Source organism: Eptatretus burgeri, chromosome 8, assembly GCF_056783735.1.
Source record: "Eptatretus burgeri isolate ZD-2024b chromosome 8, Ebu_testis_v1, whole genome shotgun sequence".
Lineage (NCBI taxonomy): Eukaryota > Metazoa > Chordata > Myxini > Myxiniformes > Myxinidae > Eptatretus > Eptatretus burgeri.
In genome coordinates this window covers 23,962,913-23,983,104 of record NC_140968.1, presented here as the reverse complement: position 1 = coordinate 23,983,104, position 20,192 = coordinate 23,962,913, and the positions used below count along the sequence as shown (strand labels likewise).

At 41.4% G+C, this 20,192-nt stretch overlaps 1 protein-coding gene across 7 annotated transcripts in view; it reads left to right on the top strand.

Annotated features, from left to right (window-relative positions):
* Positions 1-20,192, top strand: part of TBC1D5 (TBC1 domain family member 5) — a 123,277-nt gene that overhangs the window by 61,299 nt on the left and 41,786 nt on the right. For all 7 annotated transcript variants that reach the window (XM_085891175.1, XM_085891174.1, XM_085891171.1 and 4 more), the window contains 6 exons: positions 9,967-10,034; positions 10,112-10,214; positions 15,422-15,510; positions 15,647-15,697; positions 17,027-17,099; positions 18,559-18,731. In XM_085891175.1, the coding sequence (XP_085747301.1) occupies positions 9,967-10,034; positions 10,112-10,214; positions 15,422-15,510; positions 15,647-15,697; positions 17,027-17,099; positions 18,559-18,731 (557 nt within the window). The remainder of the gene's footprint in view (positions 1-9,966; positions 10,035-10,111; positions 10,215-15,421; positions 15,511-15,646; positions 15,698-17,026; positions 17,100-18,558; positions 18,732-20,192) is intronic.

The following is a 20,192-nucleotide window of genomic DNA, read 5'->3' as shown; positions in this document are numbered from 1 at the left end:
TATGTGTTATTTCAACTCAACAAAAATAAATTTTTAAAGACATTATTTTTAATGTAATATAAATGACATGTTTGAAAAGATGGTTCTATCTTTGGTGTATCCCAAGAACTGGATATTGATTTATCAAATTATTACACAAAGGCACAGGCTGAATGACATAAATATAGTTTAGTAAAAAATATTAATATGAGAAATGCTTATAAATTAATAAATTATCCAAGCCCGACTGACGCGAATGATTTGGTGAGATTAAGTGATTTATCACAATATATATCCCTAAATAAAACGGCACGTTTTGTTAAAGGAGTAGAATTTACAACAACAACACCTGGTTCAACAAACTATACACGTTTTCTTATTCAATTCAATTATCTGCTTAGTATTGAATTTTATAAAAAAGGAAGAATAGTTAATATGAGAATAGAGAAATGGAGGTATAATATGTGTGATTTCGAATAGAATTGGTCTTTTTCATTCAACCAAGAAGACCTACACGATTTTTATCAGTCTCGTAAAGAAGAATATTATCCTCTTGGTAAGAATCAGGAGATATGTGGAAGCACAATTAGCAAGCAACAAATACATGATTTCGGGAATAGGAAATTATATGATGGTGAAGCAATAGTTTATATGACAAAGAAGGAAGGAAATTGGATAATTATACAATGTTGAGGAATACAAACTGATTTAACAACAGGAAGATGGGGTGGTATTACGTATCATCATATTTATTTGTCATATATTTCTGATATGTAAATGACAGCAAGAAGACTTCAACAAAATTATAATTTTTGCATTCAAGGATACCTACAAGAAAAGGGTGTTCGATTTTACATTCCTTATGAATTGGAACATAGACACGGGCAATTTTCAATTAAGAACTGGCCTTACACTGATGTTAAAAAAACCCACAAATAGAGATTTGATTAAAATATGAAATAAAAATTAACTTCGAAAGGTGATGAAATATAAAACTCTTTTAGAAATCATCAACAAATCTTATTGGTTTCCTATTATGAGAAAAATAATTGTGGATTCAAGAGTATCGCAGAACCAGATGAATATGTGTATGATATTGTAGGGGTGAAAGTGGTTCAAGGATAGTAAGGGATGAGGAAGGAGTTGAAGAAACTGAAACAAGAGAGAAGGAGGAGAGGGAGAAGAGAAAGAAGGAGAGGGAGAAGAGAAAGAAGGAGAGGGAGAAGAGAAAGAAGGAGAGGGAGAAGAGAAAGAAGGAGAGGGAGAAGACAAAGAAGGAGAGGGAGAAGAGAAAGAAGGAGAGGGAAAAGAGAGAGAAGGAGGAGTGGGAGAAGAGAGAAAAGGAGGAGAGGGAGAGGGCGGAAAGAGAGAATAAATAAATATAAAAAAATGGAAACCAGTGAGATTATAAAAAGATCAAAGGTATTACAGAAAATAAATAAATCTCAATGCACCGAGGAGGAAAACAAAGCTGAAAACAAATTAGAAATATATGTGTCAAGACTATTAACAGCGGTTTCAGGGAGAAGATTTAAACGAGAAAGTGGAGATAAAGAAGAGAAAGAAGGAAAAGATTATATTATTGATGGTGTTGGTGTAATTGACTTTGATTAAAGTTTTACATTTTTTTTTCTGAAATAAATGGAGGAGAGAGTGAAGACATTTCTAAGGATTCTTTATGTTTGAAAAATTAAGATTCAAATGTGCATGTTGGAAACTAAAAAGGTTTTCGCACTCTGTCGGAATTTTTCACATAAATAAATGAGTTATTGTCTAAAATGTAAAAAGAAAAGCAAGAGTAAAAATATCTCGTATGTTAAAAGTAAAAAATAATAGGGTTATACAAAAAGGTACATGTTCGGTGTGTGGCTCAAAAAAGAGTGAATTCACCAAACACAAACAAGGGGGAGAGATACAAAAGTTTTTGTCAGGAAGTAAATTTACAACAACTGGAATACCAGGGGAATTGCATCTACCAGGGTATTCTTTCTGTGGTCCAGGAACAAACTTGAATAAAAGATTAGATGAGGCTGACAATCCTAAACCGTGGAGCAAAACCTATCAATAGGGTTGATGAAGTGTGCATGAGGCACAATATTGATTCTGGAAAAAAGCACAACGTTGGAAGAAAAACAAGAAGCCGATAGAGAAATGTTGGCTGCTCTAAGAGCACCCTTATTCTGGACATTTCCATCTGTCTGTCCACGAAACTTTGGTCAAGCCTAGGGGCTAAACCATTCAACCGATTCCAATGAAATTTGGTAGGTAGGACCAATATTTCTGGGAATCGTGTGCTTTCGAATATGGGACCCCGGGCCCGAGCAACAGCCCTTTAAAGTGGTAAAAAAATCGAAAAAAATCGAAGCTTAGAGTTCTGTGCGCAATCTATCTAGCTCCCTTCATGCCAATTTGCAGCCCTAACAAAAAATATTTGTAGGAGGAGATAGGTTTTGGGCGAGTACATGGCGAACATTTCAGAAACGGTTAATTACGAATATCTCTAAGAGAAAGAGTCTGATTTTGATGAAACTTGGGTGAAATGTGTAAAATGTGGCTAGCATGTACACAAAAATGAATGGTTGCTATGCACACCTCCGTTGCTTAGCAACAGCTAAAATACTTTATCGTACATCGTACACTTATTGTGGACTGTACAAAAAAACAATACCTCCAAAACTGGACCTCCGAGGGACCTGTTTTTTTGTGCCCAAGGAGAATGTCATACAGCATCATATAAAAAAAATAAAATCTTTTGCAAATACATAAATGGAATTACCAGGGCTGCCATTTGTTAGAGTCTCTTTGGAAACATGCCTGAAATTTCACAAGGCGGGTTTCTGGGCGCAAACTAAGAGGGCTGTGATAATCATATTTATTGTGCTAAATTGATTGATAGCATGTACATGAATATCGGCTAGTCACGCAGCCAGCTTTCCATCTAGAGCGAGCAGCCATGTCGCCTACCGGCTTGTTGTATAATTTGTCTCTGATACAAAATCCAACCTTGAGAGAAAAGTTGATAGGTTCATCGTGAAGAAGATAATCAGTGCTAAATTGAAACTTGGGCTTGGAAATTCAAAAAACTTATAGGCTCTAATGATGTCATGAAGGTTGAAGAGCAATTAGCTGATGAATTACATAAACCAATAATCACAAAGTTTCAGAGAAGGAAGTTTATTCCAAGGAAGTTGATTATATCTGGTCTGCTGATTTAATTAAACTCAATTATGATAAGGGTTACAAGTATGCTTTAACCGTTATTGATTTGAGGAGTAGATATGCGTGGGTTGTTACTTTGAAAAACAAAACAGGTAATACTCTTATGTTAGCTTTCCAACAGATATTCAATAAAAGCAAGAGAAAATTAAAAAAATTGTGGATTGATGAGGGTACAGAGTTCTTCAACAAAACATTTACGAATTTTCTTTAAAATAACAACATTACATTATACAGCACCTTTAATGAAGGAAAAGCGGTTGTTATTGAGCGTTTTTATCGCACTTTAAAAGAGAGACTATATAAAAAATTCACACAATTCGGTTCTCAACAATGGTTGTCTTTAATTCAGGACATTGTAGATAAGTACAACGACACGATTCATACCTCAACGAAAACGAAGCTATCAGAAACATTTACAAAATAAAAATATGAAAAAGAGATTAATGTCAGAAAGCCTAAGTTCAAAGTTGGTGATATAATAAGAATATACAGATGGAAATCTCATTTTGAAAAAGGTTATACCAAGCGATGGACAAATGAACTTTTTTAAATTGTTGATGTCGTCGGTACAGTTTGTTGGACTTACCAATTATGTGATTTAAAGGGGAAGAGATTTTAGGTTCATTTTATTCACAGGAATAACAAAAGACAAAGATAAATTGAAATTTGTTTTTGACTCGGCCCCTTTTTAAAACTCCACCCCTTTTGACTCCGCCCACACAAGCCACATCCACACAAGCCCCACCCACATAAGCCACATCCACGCAAACCCCATCCACATAAGCCACATCCACATCCATCATATCCACATAATTATTGATTAGTTTATTAGTTCCCACACACAATGTTTATTTAATTAAAAAAATTGCTCCACCCACACAAGCTCCACCCACACAAGCCCCACCCAACCACACAAGCTCCACCCACACAAGCCCCACCCACCCACACAAGCTCCATCCACACAAGCCCCACCCAACCACACAAGCTCCACCCACACAAGCCCCACCCACCCACACAAGCTCCACCCACACAAGCCCCACCCACCCACACAAGCTCCACCCACACACGCCCCACCCACCCACATAAATCACATCCACGCAAACCCCACTCACAAAAGCCACATCCACACAAGCCGCACCCACATAAGCCACATCAACATCCATCATATCCACATAATTAGTGATTAGTTTATTAGTTCCCACACACATGTTTATTTAATTTTAAAAAATTGCTCCACCCACATAAGCTCCACCCACACAAGCCCCATCCACCCACACAAACTCCACCCACCTACACAAACTCCACACACACAAGCCCCACCCACCCACACAAGCTCCACCCACACAAGCCCCACACACACACACACACACAAGCCCCACCCACACACACAAGCCCCACCCACCCACACAAGCCCCACACACACACACAAGCCCCACCCACCCACACAAGCCCCACTCACAAAAGCCACATCCACACAAGCCCCACCCACATAAGCCACATCCACACAAACCCCACCCACATAAGTCACATCCACATCCATCATATCCACATAATTAGTGATTAGTTTATTAGTTCCCACACACATGTTTATTTAATTTTTAAAAATTGCTCCACCCACACAAGCCCCACCCACCCACACAAGCCCCACCCACCTACAAAACCCCACACACACAAGCCCAACCCACTCACAAAACTCCACACACACAAGCCCAACCCACCCACACAAGCTCCACCCACACAAGCCCCACACACACACACACAAGCCCCACCCACCCACACACAAGCCCCACCCACCCACACAAGCTCCACCACACACAAGCCTCACCCACCCACACAAGCCCCTCCCCCATGTGTGCCCCCACCTTTGATCCAGGTTCATCCAGGTGTTTGGTTCATCCAGACAGGTGTTTGGTTCATCCAGACAGGTGTTTAAACTGAAAAAATATATATATATATATATATATATATATATATATATATATATATATAATGACACAGAGACAGACAGACACGTGCACACACGCGCACGCACACGCACACACACGCACATACATATACACACATGCACACACACGTACACATGTACACACATGCGCGCGCACACACACACACACACACACACACACACACACACACACACACACACACACACACACACACACACACACACACACATAACCGGGCGTAGATTACGTGCGCCTGTAATCCGGCTACTCGGAGGCTTGGGTTGGAGGATCGCTTGAGGACGGGAGCTCTGCGCTGGGCCGAGCTTTGAGAGGGTGTAGGGCAGCCCGGAATCATGGCGAAACCCAATCATTATCCCTGTGTCGTAAGAGGCGACCAGGGTTGCGTCAGGAAGGGCATCCGGCGTAAAACCTGTGCCAAATCAGTATGCGGATCATACCGGATGATCCGCTGTGGCGACCCCTAACGGGAGCAGCCAAAAGACGAACACATACACATATACACACACATGCACATACACACATGCACACATATACACACATACATATATACACACACGCACACATACATATATATATATATATATATATATATATATATATACATACACACACACACACACACACACACACACACACACACACACACACACACACACACACACACACACACACACACACACACACGCAGAGACAGACAGACAAGCCGGTAGGCGACATGGGTGGTCGCTATATAATTGCATACTAGTCATACAGTTTTTGACGGATCAGGCTGAAATTTTTTGACAAAGAGGTTGATTATAGTGCGCATAAAAGCACGGAAGGCGATTTTTGATTTTCGAAAAAAATATATACATATAAATATTTTTCGGATTTTTTTCACAAATTTCAAAGTCCCATTGCTAGGCAACGGTGGCGTCCATAGCAACCTTGTTCAAAAGCATACAACTAGATCATGGTATGAACCTGCCAGTCAAGTTTCATCCAAATCGGTTTACTCCTCTGGCCTCCAGAGCTGTCCATTACATACAAATAAACAGACGGAAAACCTGAGAATAACGATAGTCTAGCGACCACCCAAAAGACACAGAGGGAGAATTTCTCACCTTTGATTCAACTCATTCAAGATCAGAGGACGTGATAGGACTTCTTGCCAGCCAACAAAAATGTCATTCAATTCTTTTCTGAATGATTGAATATCTTTAAGGAAATCATTCATTTTTGCCACTCATCGTGTAATTCAAAGGCCTCCTGTTTTAGATCAGTTATCAACGATGTTCTTATTTGGGGACAACCTTTTAGAAAAAGACACAATAATTATTGGTTGTATAGTGATTGAATTCTGTATAGAACAACAAATAATGAATTGGGTTAAGGATCTCACCTGTCATCTTGTGAAAACGATTGATCCCCAAGGTCGGAGAAATTATCTGCACAAACCATTCTCTAAATAATACACACTCGGCACGCAAGGTGGTTTAAATAAGCAACTTGATGACGTAATGGGAGATTTCACAACAATGGCTTTTTTAGGGTGTCTCACATAGGAAATTACTTCGGAATTTTTTTGGCTTGGTTTGGGCGAGGCAGCTTGGCTGACTCCAGACTGACTCATTTTAACACGAAAATGAAACAGCTTGCTTTGAATGATTTTGAGAAAAACCTATGTTTAAAAGCTGTTTTTGCTTGCTTTTCGCTAAACTTTGTTCTGTTAGTGTTCTGATGATTTAAGATATAACAATGAGAGACATGGGCACAGAATACTTCCTCATTTTCACAGCACGACTGTGCTCTTAAAGGCACTCCCCATTTTACAGAACCAAAGGAGGGATCATGAACTTCCCTTTCTTTCGTGCTTGAAGAGATAAAGTGAATATACTCAATGGAAATGAATGTTATAAGAAAATTAAGTTATTCCCTAAAGTAGAACATGGGCAAATATTCGTTGGTTCGCTCTTTGAGTGGAATGAAAATATGAAAGGGAAGAAGTGCTTTAATCAGTAAGTCTCAATCTTTCATAGTCTCAATTTTACATTTGCTTGTATGGGAGGGAAGGGGATAGGTGGGGAGAAAAGCAGTCTCCTATTTTGGGCTTTTAGGACTTGAGACAGAAATTTTTCCCCTTTTTCCCCATTCATTTGAATGGGAGTCCCAGAAACCCCATTTATCATCTACTTGCGTGCATGCTTGTGTGTGTGTTTTATCGTCATACAAATGTTTTTTCTCTGTGACCGTTTGTCCGATCGATGCACAACTTTAAATATCGGAGGGACTTCCCATGGAGAATATTTTATTTATTGACAAATCTGACGTCATTGCCTCATTGGGCACATGGTGTGGCAGCCATATTGGATTGAAGGGAAAAAAAATTGGACATCTTCTCTGAAACTGTTCAATAAAAAATTTGAAACTTGCCATATGTCATCAACTCCCCATGGGGTGAATATGGTGATAATGATGACATCAGTGAAATGGTACTCCAGCCATAATTGGTTGAATCTAAATCCTTATCTGAAAAATCTGAAACTTCATATATCTGATATACGACCCGATGTGAGTGAAGAATTAAATTTATGACATCATCGGTCACATGGTCTGGTGGCCGTATTGGATTGAAAATAAAAACGTAAGAAATCTTCTCCAGAACCATTCAACAGATCGATGCAAAACTTTACACATATGATCGCTGGCTACAGGGTATATAGTTTGAAGTTTTTTTTTTTTGTATTCACCTTCATTGATGCAATTTAGCCTTAATGTGCACAAAAGTGGTTGTTAAATATCATAATAATCAATCACTAATCAACTATAACGGGCACTCATCGACCGCATACCTTCGCCGCCACTACTTTTTTTGTTCTTGGTATGAGTGTGGGGAACTGGTTTCATATGAATGGTCTTATGACACAAACCACATATCTATAATGTCATGACCCCCCCCGACATTCGGGGGCTACGGACTAAACAACAATCAACTCACGTCGTTTTGGCGAGTCTTTACTCGCAAGCTCGGTGAATACAACGTTTCAACAAGAGAAGGTAATCTCGTTTGATGCTGGTTTCATGCAAATCGAATAAGAATTGACTGAGTTATGCCGAAAACCGCATATTTTTCAAGGGCGTGACCCCCCCCCCAACATTTTACCCCAACCGGTGACGTGTTATGACGTCATTGTGTCACAAGATTGGGCATTAAATTCTGAACATTTTGGTGCTGGGTTCATGTAAAGCGGACAAGAATTGACCGCGTTATGACAAAAACCGCATATTTTTCAAGGTCGTGACCCCCCTGACCTTTGACCCCTAACCGGTAACAAGAGTATGGGCGTCATTGTGTCATATTGCATATCACAAGATGAGGCGTTGAATTCTGAACATTTTGGCGTTAGTTGCATGCAAATTGAATAAAAAATTGACCGTGTTATCGTAAAAAGACGATTTTGACCTTTTCTTGACCTTGACCTTTGACCCGAACGATCCCAAAATCTAATCGAATGCTTCCTAGCTAATAACCAATCATCCCACCAAATTTCATGCAATTCGGTTTAATACTTTTTGAGTTATACGAATCACAAGATTACAAATAAATAAATAAATAAACAAGAGTATGGGCGTCATTGTGTCATATTGCATATCACAAGATGAGGCGTTGAATTCTGAACATTTTGGCGTTAGTTGCATGCAAATTGAATAAAAATTGACCGTGTTATCGTAAAAAGACGATTTTGACCTTTTCGTGACCTTGACCTTGACCTTTGACCTGAACGATCCCAAAATCTAATCAAATACTTCCAGGCTAATAACCAATCATCCCACCAAATTTCATGCAATTCGGTTTAATACTTTTTTGAGTTATACGAATCACAAGATTACAAATAAATAAATAAATAAATAAATAAATACACGCCGACCAAAACATAACCTTTCGCAGAATGCGAAGGTAATAAGCCTCGTGTTGGTTTAATGGTTTAGGTGGCTGGCTTAAGATTTGAGGATTTTGAGCTCGAGTCCCTCTCATGCCGTTAATTATCACCAGGTGGGCTGACTCAGACTGTCATCCTTCTGAGATCGGCAAAATGAGTACCAGCTTACTGGAAATGGAGCATGACGGCCATTTTGACACACTTCCGGTCACATGATTGGCATGGTCTCCGCAATTTAACATCAGGACCCTGTCCTTATGTTGTCACCCAAATTTGGTATCATTCTGACTTGTGGGTTTGGAGAAGAAGATTTTTGAAGAAATTTACTAAGTCGGCCATTTTGACCTACTTAAAGTCACGTGACCGGAACGGGCTTCACAAAGCCTGTCAGGAGCAGAACTTTGTTGTCAAATTTCAACTGGATTGGCCTTGCGGTTTGGCCGGAGAATTTGAAATGGGAGACAGACAGACAGACAGACAGACAGATGGGCGGACAGTGCGCAAAGATAATACTTTATCTGGAATTGAAATTCCAGATCAGCTAATATTCAATAAGGCTACGGATAATGGCCATGTATGTGACATGATACGGGTATGTGGGCCATAATAATCACGTGTTCAGTTAACTATGGTATTTTTGTTCAGAATGAACACGCGAGGCGAGACTCTGCACTCTACTGAGTGCCGTTCTAGTTAAGGATGAGATTATGTAGTTGTATCACTCTTTGTGTTGGACAAAGATTGGATTGTTATTGGGCATGCCAGCTCCCTTTAAAAAAAAAAAAAAAAAATCATTATTATTTTTTTTCAGGTGAAGAATAGTCAGATCAATTGATTCCTCTGGAACGATATTTGACACCAAACTATTTTCTCATTTGCAGAGCCCTTGGAATAGGTTTTTTCAAGACAAGGAACTAAAGATGATCATACAGCAAGATGTGACGAGAACGTGAGTGCAGTTGAACTATGGAAGTGTGTGCAATGTCTACCTATCGCAGGTGTTACGAGTGGGAATTGCCGTTGCAGGTTCCCCGAAATACTGTTCTTTCAGGATGCATTGGTGCAGGAAATGATGGCAGACGTCCTTTTCTGCTTTGCCCGAGAGAATGAACACCTGCTCTACCGTCAGGTGATTTAGGTCCATGATCACCTTCTGGTATCTTTTTAAGAGATGACTTTTTTCAATGACGGATCTTTAAATTGACGAGGCTTGTTGAGGACCTTTAAAATAATATCTGATCTTTACATGAAGGGCAATTCACATTTTAATATGGAAAAAAGACAACATTTGATTGGCTAGAAATGTTGACATTTATTCCACCACCATTGGAACAGTCGCCGGATGCATGCGACTTCCTTGTTCTGATGGCATTCAGTTGCCTTTACAATGCACTTGCATAACTATCTCATCCTGCTCGTGTTTTTCGCTATGTTGCTTCTGAGCTTTGAATGCACTCAAAACTTTTTCAGAAAGATAAGTACAGTTGACCCTGGTAGATGTTTGGACAGGAGATTGTCTGGTAGTGCACTTACCTTTCAGCTGTCTGAATCTGGGTTCGATTCTCAGCCCAATTATAACCTATCTGATTGATGCTTCACAGACAGGGTGTTGCATTACAAAGCATGCTCTCCATTGGATGGACGTTAAGCTGGGGCACCCTTCTGCAAGCATTAGTTGGACAATAAAGTTCCCTCAATATTCTTCCACCAAGATTAGGCGAGTACCAGGTTTTCTCACGAGGTTTCATAAGGTTTGCATGTTAGTTTCAGAGCTTCTTTTGGAAGAATACAATATGCTTATTTTTTGTTGTTTTTGTATTTGGTGTCATGATTTGGTGTCGGGTGTTGTGTACGAGTAGTTGCTCTCACCAAAGGTCGCAGTCGAGGTTGTAGCAGATTAGCGGGTATTTGTATTAGTTTTATCTGGAAGCGTCCGTCTAAGGCCAACTTGTCGTCGCCCCAAATTGAGTGATTAAGTCAGTTGGACAAAGAGTTGGGAAATGAGGTAATGGAGCGAGGCAATTGGGAAACAATGACAAGAGAACAGAACAGAATTATAAGCGGTGTGATTGATACTTTATGTGGGCCATATCAGAGATAATGGTAGTTAATGTTGTAGGAAGTGTGAGGAAATGGCTCACATGAGGATAGTTATTATTGGGTTGAAAGAATAGAGTTGCTTTGCAGCAGGTATCAGTGCATGAAGAATTTGTCGACAAAAGTTGGTTACGTTTGTGAAGTGTGTTTTCAGAGGAGACTGGCAGTGGTGTCGCGAGTGCAGCCAGTGGTGAGCATGTAACGAGTGCAACCAGTGGTGAGGGTGTGACGAGTGCAGCCAGTGGTGGGGGTATAGTGAGTGCAGTCAGTGGTGAGGGTGTAGTGGGTGCAGCCAGTAGTGAGGGTGTAGCATGTGCAGCCAGTGATGAGGGCGTAGCAAGTGCAGCCAGTGGTGAGGGCGTAGCAAGTGCAGCCAGTGGTGAGGGCGTTGCGAGTGCAGCCGGTGGTGAGGGCGTTGCGAGTGCAGCCGGTGGTGAGGGCGTTGCGAGTGCAGCCGGTGGTGAGGGCGTTGCGAGTGCAGCCGGTGGTGAGGGCGTTGCGAGTGCAGCCGGTGGTGAGGGCGTTGCGAGTGCAGCCGGTGGTGAGGGCGTTGCGAGTGCAGCCGGTGGTGAGGGCGTTGCGAGTGCAGCCGGTGGTGAGGGCGTTGCGAGTGCAGCCGGTGGTGAGGGCGTTGCGAGTGCAGCCGGTGGTGAGGGCGTTGCGAGTGCAGCCGGTGGTGAGGGCGTTGCGAGTGCAGCCGGTGGTGAGGGCGTTGCGAGTGCAGCCGGTGGTGAGGGCGTTGCGAGTGCAGCCGGTGGTGAGGGCGTTGCGAGTGCAGCCGGTGGTGAGGGCGTTGCGAGTGCAGCCGGTGGTGAGAATGTAGCAACAGAGATATGACAGTCGGTCGGAATGAGACTCGGGAAATGGAACTATTAAATATGTGGATTCTTCATTCTGCAGGAAGGATGGCAGACATGGAGTCTTGTGCAGGTTTGAAGGAGCAGGCGTTGGGGATATTGAAGGAATATTAAATTGCATCATATCAGGTCATGGCAGAAATACATTGGTTATGGTACACCTTGGATGCAGGAAAAGTTTGGAGAGGCTATCAGCAAAGAAACTGATGACATCATTGGGCTTGGTAAGGGCAGGCAGGAAAATAGAATTTCAGGAATGGAAAAGTTAAACATATTCTGTACTAACACCAGGAGTTTAAATAATATGATAGAAGAGCTTGAGGCCAAAGTAGAGAGCGAGAAGTTCAATATAGTTGCAGCAAGTGAGACATGATTTAATGACGAGTAACTGTAGGACAGGATTAGAAGCCTACAAGGTGTATTGGCGTGATTGGAAGGAGAAAATAGAAGGAAGAGGAGCAATCTGGATCAAAGACAGCACAGCATCAAGAGAAAGGAGGAGACATTAAGGAGGGAATTCACGTGGAGGATTCTGCATGGGTAAAAATTAGAGATTGTAAAATCAGTAAGATACTGGGAGGATGCTTTTATAGGGCTCCGGGTGTGAAGGAAGAGGAGGAAGGAGGAGTACATGAAGAATTCATAAGGGAATAGTATTGATTATGGGGGATTTTAACTTGCCGGGGATAGATTGGGTTCAGGAACAGGGAAAGGGCAGAGCAGATGTGGTTTTCCCAGATATAGTCCAGGATTGCTATGGTGGAGGAGGTGGAGGTAGGGGAGAATTTTGAATCAAGTAATCATAACGGTGTGGGCAAGGATCCTGTTAAGAGTTAGAGTTCAGTATAGAAGAGAAAGACTGATTTCAGGAAGCCAAACCTTGAGGGTATGAGTAGAAAGCTAGGTGCTGTAGATTAGGAGAAGCTCACAAGAGACTTCCACATTCTCCCAAAATCCAGATCACTGCTCACCTCCACTCATTTGTTCCTCTTTTTTTCCCCCCACCTGTGGAACCAACTTTCACATTTTCTTCAATCTCATGCTTCCCTCCAGGTGTTCATGACAGCTGTTCATCACCATCTCAACTCATACCCCATCCAAAACCATGATCTTTTCTACTCCTGTTGAACAACCCCCACTCTACCCTCCCTACCCCATATCTTGCTTCTGTATCCATCTTGTCCACCCCTTGCGTTCTCCCCTAACCCCCATCGTTACCCGCATTCCTTGTTTGTCTGTCTTCGTCTATCTCCTCCATTGGCCCTGCTGTTGGCATTCCCCTCTCTCTTTCTGTTGTTCCTTTTGTTACGTTATACAGATTCGTTATATTCCAGTGAGGTGTAAAACTAGAGGAAGAAAGAGGCCAGGGTGCTTGAGTAGTTCAGAAGGTATTTGTTAGGTATAAAATAACAGGACTGGACTCAGATTTATATCAGTATTGGTGTTTGGTCCACAACCAAGTTATGAAAAGAGAGGGATCTTGACCTGGACACGGATAGCAGGTGGGTCTTCTTTTGATTGATGGTGATGAACCAATCTTTTGCCCAGTTACTGACATTCTCAAGGTTCTGATTTCGATTGACACTGGCTTCAAGGTGGAATGATGTAGGCAGTGAGCCAGGATAAGAAGCATATCGGGTTGAGTCATCAGCATAAATGGTTAGCTGAGATGAAATATTGGCGAGCAGGTCATTTATGCAAAGCAGGATCAAAGAAGGCCCCAACACAGAGCCCTGGGTGACACCTGCATTAATGTTATGGGCTGTAGTAGATTGATTTTCATGCCACACAAAAATTTGGTGATCTGTGAGAAAGTCTGAGATTATTGCAAACAAAGGACCAGAGATATCTTACTACTTTAGCTTGTGAATGAGACCCTCATGTCGAACTTTATCAAAAGCCTAAGAGAAGTTAAGGGCTACAAGTCTGGCCTTGCCACGCCAGTCTAGGGCTGATTCACATGTTCAATTTTGAGGTAAAGAATATCATCAGTAGACCGGAAATTATGTAATCCATCCTGAGGCTCCAGTTTAGGAGATTGTGGTCTTCCTGAAAAGTACTTGTATTATTTTGTAAATCTTATTATTATACTTGTGATTTTATTATTCTTATTAGCCCCAAAACTTAGCTGGACTTAGTCCGAAACGGAAGCTTATGGATTTGGTCTCGATTTTCAAGCGCGTGTGTACGTCCACAACCATATCTCAGACATGTCTGGACCGATTTTATTCGTACTTGGCACAAAGACAAAACATGATGGAATACATATGCACGTCCTTTCTTTTTTTTGACATCAGATCCAAGATGGCCGACTGGCGGCCATTTTAGTTGGGGGGGGAAACCCAATGCGAAACACGTCCTCAACCATTTTTCGGACAAGCATTTACCGATGTTGTTCAAACTTGGCACCCAGATAATCAATGATGGCTTACATATGCATGTCATTTTTTTTTTTTTTCAAGATGAGATCCAAGATGGTCAACTGGTGGCCGTTTTGTTACTTAAATATGTCCCCCAACAATTTCTCAGACGTGCATGGTCCAATTTTGTTCAAACTTGGGACAAGCACAGTACATGATGGCATACACGTGCCCCTCACTTTATTTTGCGATCTGATCAAAGATGGCTGATTGGTAGACCGGTGGCCATTTTAGTTGTACATAAATATGGGCCAGCCCTTTAACCCCATTCAGCAAAATTACTAAAACAACGGGGGCTCTGACATTTTATGTCTTTTTTACTTGTTCTTATTTTCAGACAGCCTAACTCCAAATTGGTTTAACCACAAATCCACTGCATCTTACAGTGGGAAGGTCCCTGACTACTCGGTAGTTTCATAACTTGAAAGGATTCGACAATGTAAGCAAGCATAGCTGCATACATACCTATGCATAGGGCAATGAAAGGCCACGAGGGTTGGGTGGGATAATGCCTGTCAATCAGCTTGATGGGGGCAGGCCCACCGTGACCAATTGACGGAGGGCCAATCGAATACACGTGGGTGTGATTAACGGTGTATTATTATTTCTGCCCCTTATATTGTAACAGTCATCGGTCCTTCGGTTGCTCGGTACGAGTATAATGAGTCATATTAACACGACCACAATGGTCGAGCGCTCCCTCCGGGGCCTTCCTTGCCGGATCGTGTGCCTAAAAGACACAATACCGTGCAAATTGTAAGTCTGAATCCACTGCGCGTCATACCGGACCAGTGAAAACTCCAGTTACGTATGTTTAATAACAGGATATAAAAAGAGCATATTTGTGTTTCTGTGTGCTATCTAAAGATGGTTCTATCCTTGCCCTTTTGGCAAGTTGGATGACCATGGCGTGTGTGAAGGACCTGCAGGAATTGGTACGTATGTTGTCTTTTTGTGAACAGGGCATGCATGAACTCTTGGCACCAATCCTATTTGTACTGCACTGTGATCATCAGGCATTACGACATGCCAGTGAACTCAACAAGCCGACGTAAGAGCTACTACTCTTCTGCCTCTGTCTCAGGATCCTTCTTTTGCATATGTCTCCTAAAACACAAATGCTGTTCTGTCTTGTCTTCTCTTCAAAGCAGTTTAACAACAATCGGCTGTTTATTTGTGTGTTTCAGGGAAACTTTGTGCATTCTTCTTGATCCAAAGTTTATTGAGCATGACGCATAGTACGTATCTCGGAACCACTCTGCAGCTTTGGTATTTTTATATAAAATGTGAGTGCAGTGTATGCCATGCATAATTATTAATGACCACAACAGGAGCTCTTAATATGAGCTGACAACCCTTCAAAGTACCGTATTCATCTTTACTTTTTAAAACAGATGAACTCACACATGCTCCTTTTTGCGTGAGGGGACATTTAAAATGTTCTCAGAATTAGATGCTCGCAATTGTCCAAGAAACCCCCTTTTATTTTCACTCTAAGATTGTGAATTATACACACATCGGAGAGATTGATGATGTTTAATGAAGTACATAAGGAACTCTGTGTGTCTGTCATTGCGTCAATGGCAAGAACATCAGGAGACCTCAGTGTACTTCACATGAATTACAAACACGTTTGAAGGCAATGGACAAATTGGGACCAGTGTACAAGAGGGCGAGTCAAAACCCTTTTCTTTATTTTCTCCCTCCGCAACCAACGGTGGATGGAGATTATGTTTTCACCCCTGTCTGTCTGTTTATCTGTTTGTGAACAAAATATCTCAAAAAGGTGTGGACGGAATCAGCCAAAACTTTCTGGATGAGTTGGTCTGGTAACGAGAAGAAGCAGATTAAATTTCAATTCAGGTCCGAATACAGATTCGGCCTATCAGTGGGATACAAAACGGAAACTAATCAGCCTGGTGGAGGTATGCGCTCTACTGAGTACCCTTCTAGTTCCAAAGTGTTTCATCACCAAAACTACTTCTATTGTAAAGACATCAGTAAACTCATCCACCAGTGGGAAGAATGTGTGCTCCTGTCTGAAAACGATGTAGAGAATGACTAACATCTGTTCCGAATGTCACTGATGTAGAATCATTCCTTCATGGTTGGAGGGAGGTGACTATTCGATTTCCCACTCGTATGGCATTTGAACCTGGGATCCCAGCATCAAGAGCTATGGGCTCAGAAGAGAATGTGAAATGCTTTATAGTGTTTTTGCTTTGAAGAGAGAGTGAGTGTGAGTGTGAGTGTGAGTGTGTGTGTGTGTGTGTGTGTGTGTGTTATAAATATATATGTTCAAGTTGCTGGTGCTGGTGATTCGACATGCTGCTCCAGTGGATGCTCCCATACCTGACCTGACCTTGTCAGTCATGTGGTGGAGCATCATTCTGATTGTGCTCATAAGCTGCTCAGTTTTCATAAACTGTTTCATGCAATCTTGTTGAACACCTGTAGCACCGTACAGTGTTTTGATCCTTTGTTTTGATGTATAATCCAGTGCATGTAGGTTTTGCTTGTGCTGTCTTAACATTCTCTCATTTTTACGAGAATGCGTGTATCACCAGTTCCACATTTTCCAAGCTTATGGAGACTGCTGAGCCATGGTTCTCCCACTTTGAAAAAGACATGCCCCAAACGGTGAATATTTTTTCACCCCTTCCCCCCCCCCAGCCCTCTTCAAGAACATAATTTCCCTTGGATTGCTGATGCACGTGACTATATTCATGACCGCAGAGATGGCTGTGCAATACATTGTTGACAAAATTGTCTTATGTTGATGATTGGAGGATGACTGGCTGATGAGATCGATCCGGGTTCATTTCTCTGTGATAATCACGTGTTTCGCAGCAATTCAGGGACCCATAATCGAAAGGCTCGGCTGCTTCCATAGAAATTCCTAAGAATTTGCTGAAGTTATATTTAATCCTGAATGGCGAATTTTACAGACTAGTGCAGTGCCCGTTCGAAACGTTCACATCCATCATTGCAGCAAGTCTTTACCAAAGAATCTTGCTGCAAATAACAGGCGAGCATCTCTGGCTTCATCTGACTCTGCTGCACGGTGCCTTTCCTCGCGCGCAGTGCTGCTTGCCAGGCGAGCATCTCGTGCTTCATGTGACTCTGTTGCACATGCACGGCGCATAGCCTCGCATATTCGCTCCCGCTTAGTACGGTTATCTTCAGACATGTTTGAATCAGCAAGTTTGAATCGGAACAGTTTCGTCAGAATACAGAAAAATACAGAATAAAGAAGAAAACTGTATTTTTGGAAAAAGTAAAATTTTAATAACTTCGGTATTCAAATGTGAGCGTGAAGATTTTCAAAATAGTTTAGAGCAAAAATTTTTTTTTAATTTGTTTTGTTTGTTTTTTGACACTGCACTTCCTCGGGTCCCCAGCAATACACCCGCCAAGTTTGAAGTAGATCGGATGAACGGTTGTCGAGAAAAGTGAATGACACACACACACACGCACACACACACACACACACACATTTCCTCATTTATTCGTTAGATGAAGATATAAAATGAAAAAATAGGACCGTGCGTCCTGAAGCTCACCTGGATCAGGAGCAACAGTCACTCAAACCCCTCCCGTGGACACCCTTTGACCCTGATTTTTTTTTTAATATATTTTTTATTTTTTATGCCATGAACAAACTTAAGTACATCATGGGTGATGAAGGTTGTGATCAAGTTTCATTTAAATAGTGTATGTAGTATCAGATATGAAGCTTGTGGCCAAGTTTCATCAAAATCATGTGTTTGGTTCAAGCGATAATGATTGAAGTATCTACTGACTCAATCATTCACCTGTGGACACTGCTCGATCGCATAAACTCACCGGACTTCAGTACAGGTGAGCTAAAAATTGATATTGATCAGATCAGGATTCTCAGTTATTATTTGAGATTGGTCATGGCTACTTTTTATCCTAAAGCTATTAACGCAACTCTTTTGGTGAATGTTTTGGATAAAGCAGAGGCACAAAGTGGCCAATGCTTCATATTATCCTGTGGCTGTTTCTTTAAAGATGTACAATTTGTGCAGTGTACCGTTCATGAGCAATACACAGCCATGCTATTATTGCGATGCAGGGAAAAGGAGCAGTTACGGCTGCAGTGCCATTTGCCCGACCACAAGACAGCTCACCGCCCATCGCTATTGTGACAAAACTGAATCGCATCAATGACACCATCCTGAAGAAGCATGACCCAGAGCTGCACGTACACCTGGGCCGACTAGAGATTGCGCCACAGATATACGGCATGTGAGTAATCTCTTTCCTTTATTAACTTTGATTTTCAAAACGTGTGCTTATCTCTTTTGTTGAAAACTGCACATAGAACCACCTTCCTGAGGCTCTTTCATCCCACTCTTCCCTCCAAGGCTTTAAGCAGGTGATGCACTACCATCTCACATCATCCCCCATCATCCCCCATCATCCCCCATCATCCCCCATCCCCACCAACAACCATTTCTACAGCTATACTAGTTTGTGGTACCACTACCATTATTTTTTAAACTATGTTCTTCTCAATTTCAACCATTTCTTTTCCAAAATTGAAACAAACTTATGATGGGATATCTATATATATATATATATATATATATATATATATATATATATATATATATATATATATATATATATATATATATATATATATATATATAGTTACGGTTGTGGGGGTAGATGGAGTACTTTAATAGGAAAGTATAGAGTAATAAGTAGGAGGAGGAGATTGGTACCATACTCTGTGCAGAGTGTTGGTGCTGCCGAAAGGCCCAGTCACACCTTGACGTTTTAGCCAGCTTATGCCGATTTTTTTGAAAATTTGTCTAAAACGCTGGTACACGTCGAATACGTTATGGGTAAGTTTTGATAACATTGAGAGCACGCTGAAAAACACTGCCATACGTCATTATACGCTGGCTTTAAACGTTGTACTTTTCGGTTGTCCTCAAATTCTCCATGCTTGAAATTTCACGACGTATGCTGGCGTATGACTCACACGTTCCGCATAACGCTGGCCATAAGTTGTAGGCACGTCACGCGATCGTTGACACACGTTACTTGTAAGTTACTCAAAAGTCGAAACACGTCGCGGTAATGTTTAGCGTACCCGAAACTTATTTCTAACCTATGAGTAACGTGTTGTACTCACGTTACGCGATCGGTGACACACGTTGCTTGTACGGTGCTCATAAGTCGAAACGCATCAAGGTAATGGTTGGCGTCAGTGTTCCAGACTCCCTGGTTTTATTTTTTTTCTTCCTTCCTTCGGTATGATGGTAATTTTGACACTTCGATTTCGAGTGCGGTTATAATATAATATAATTAATAGGCTGCCGCTCAACGATTTAAATCATAACCGCACTGTCCACTGAACACCGTCATACCGAAGAAAAAAAAAAACGGGAGTCTGGAACACTGACGCTAACCATTACCATGACGTGTTTCGACTTATGAGTACCTTTCAAGTAACGTGTGTCGATGTTTGTCAACGATCGCATATCGTGCGTACAACTTATTCCCATCGCATGCGGAGCGTGTGTCATACGGCAAGTACGTCGTAAAATTTTCAACATGTTTAAAATTACAAGACGTACTCCACTTACTACGACGTATGATAGCGTACTTTAGCGTTCTATTCACGCATACCAAACTTACCCATACCATATTCAACGTGCGCCAACGTTTTAGACGCATTTTTCAGAGGTCGGCATA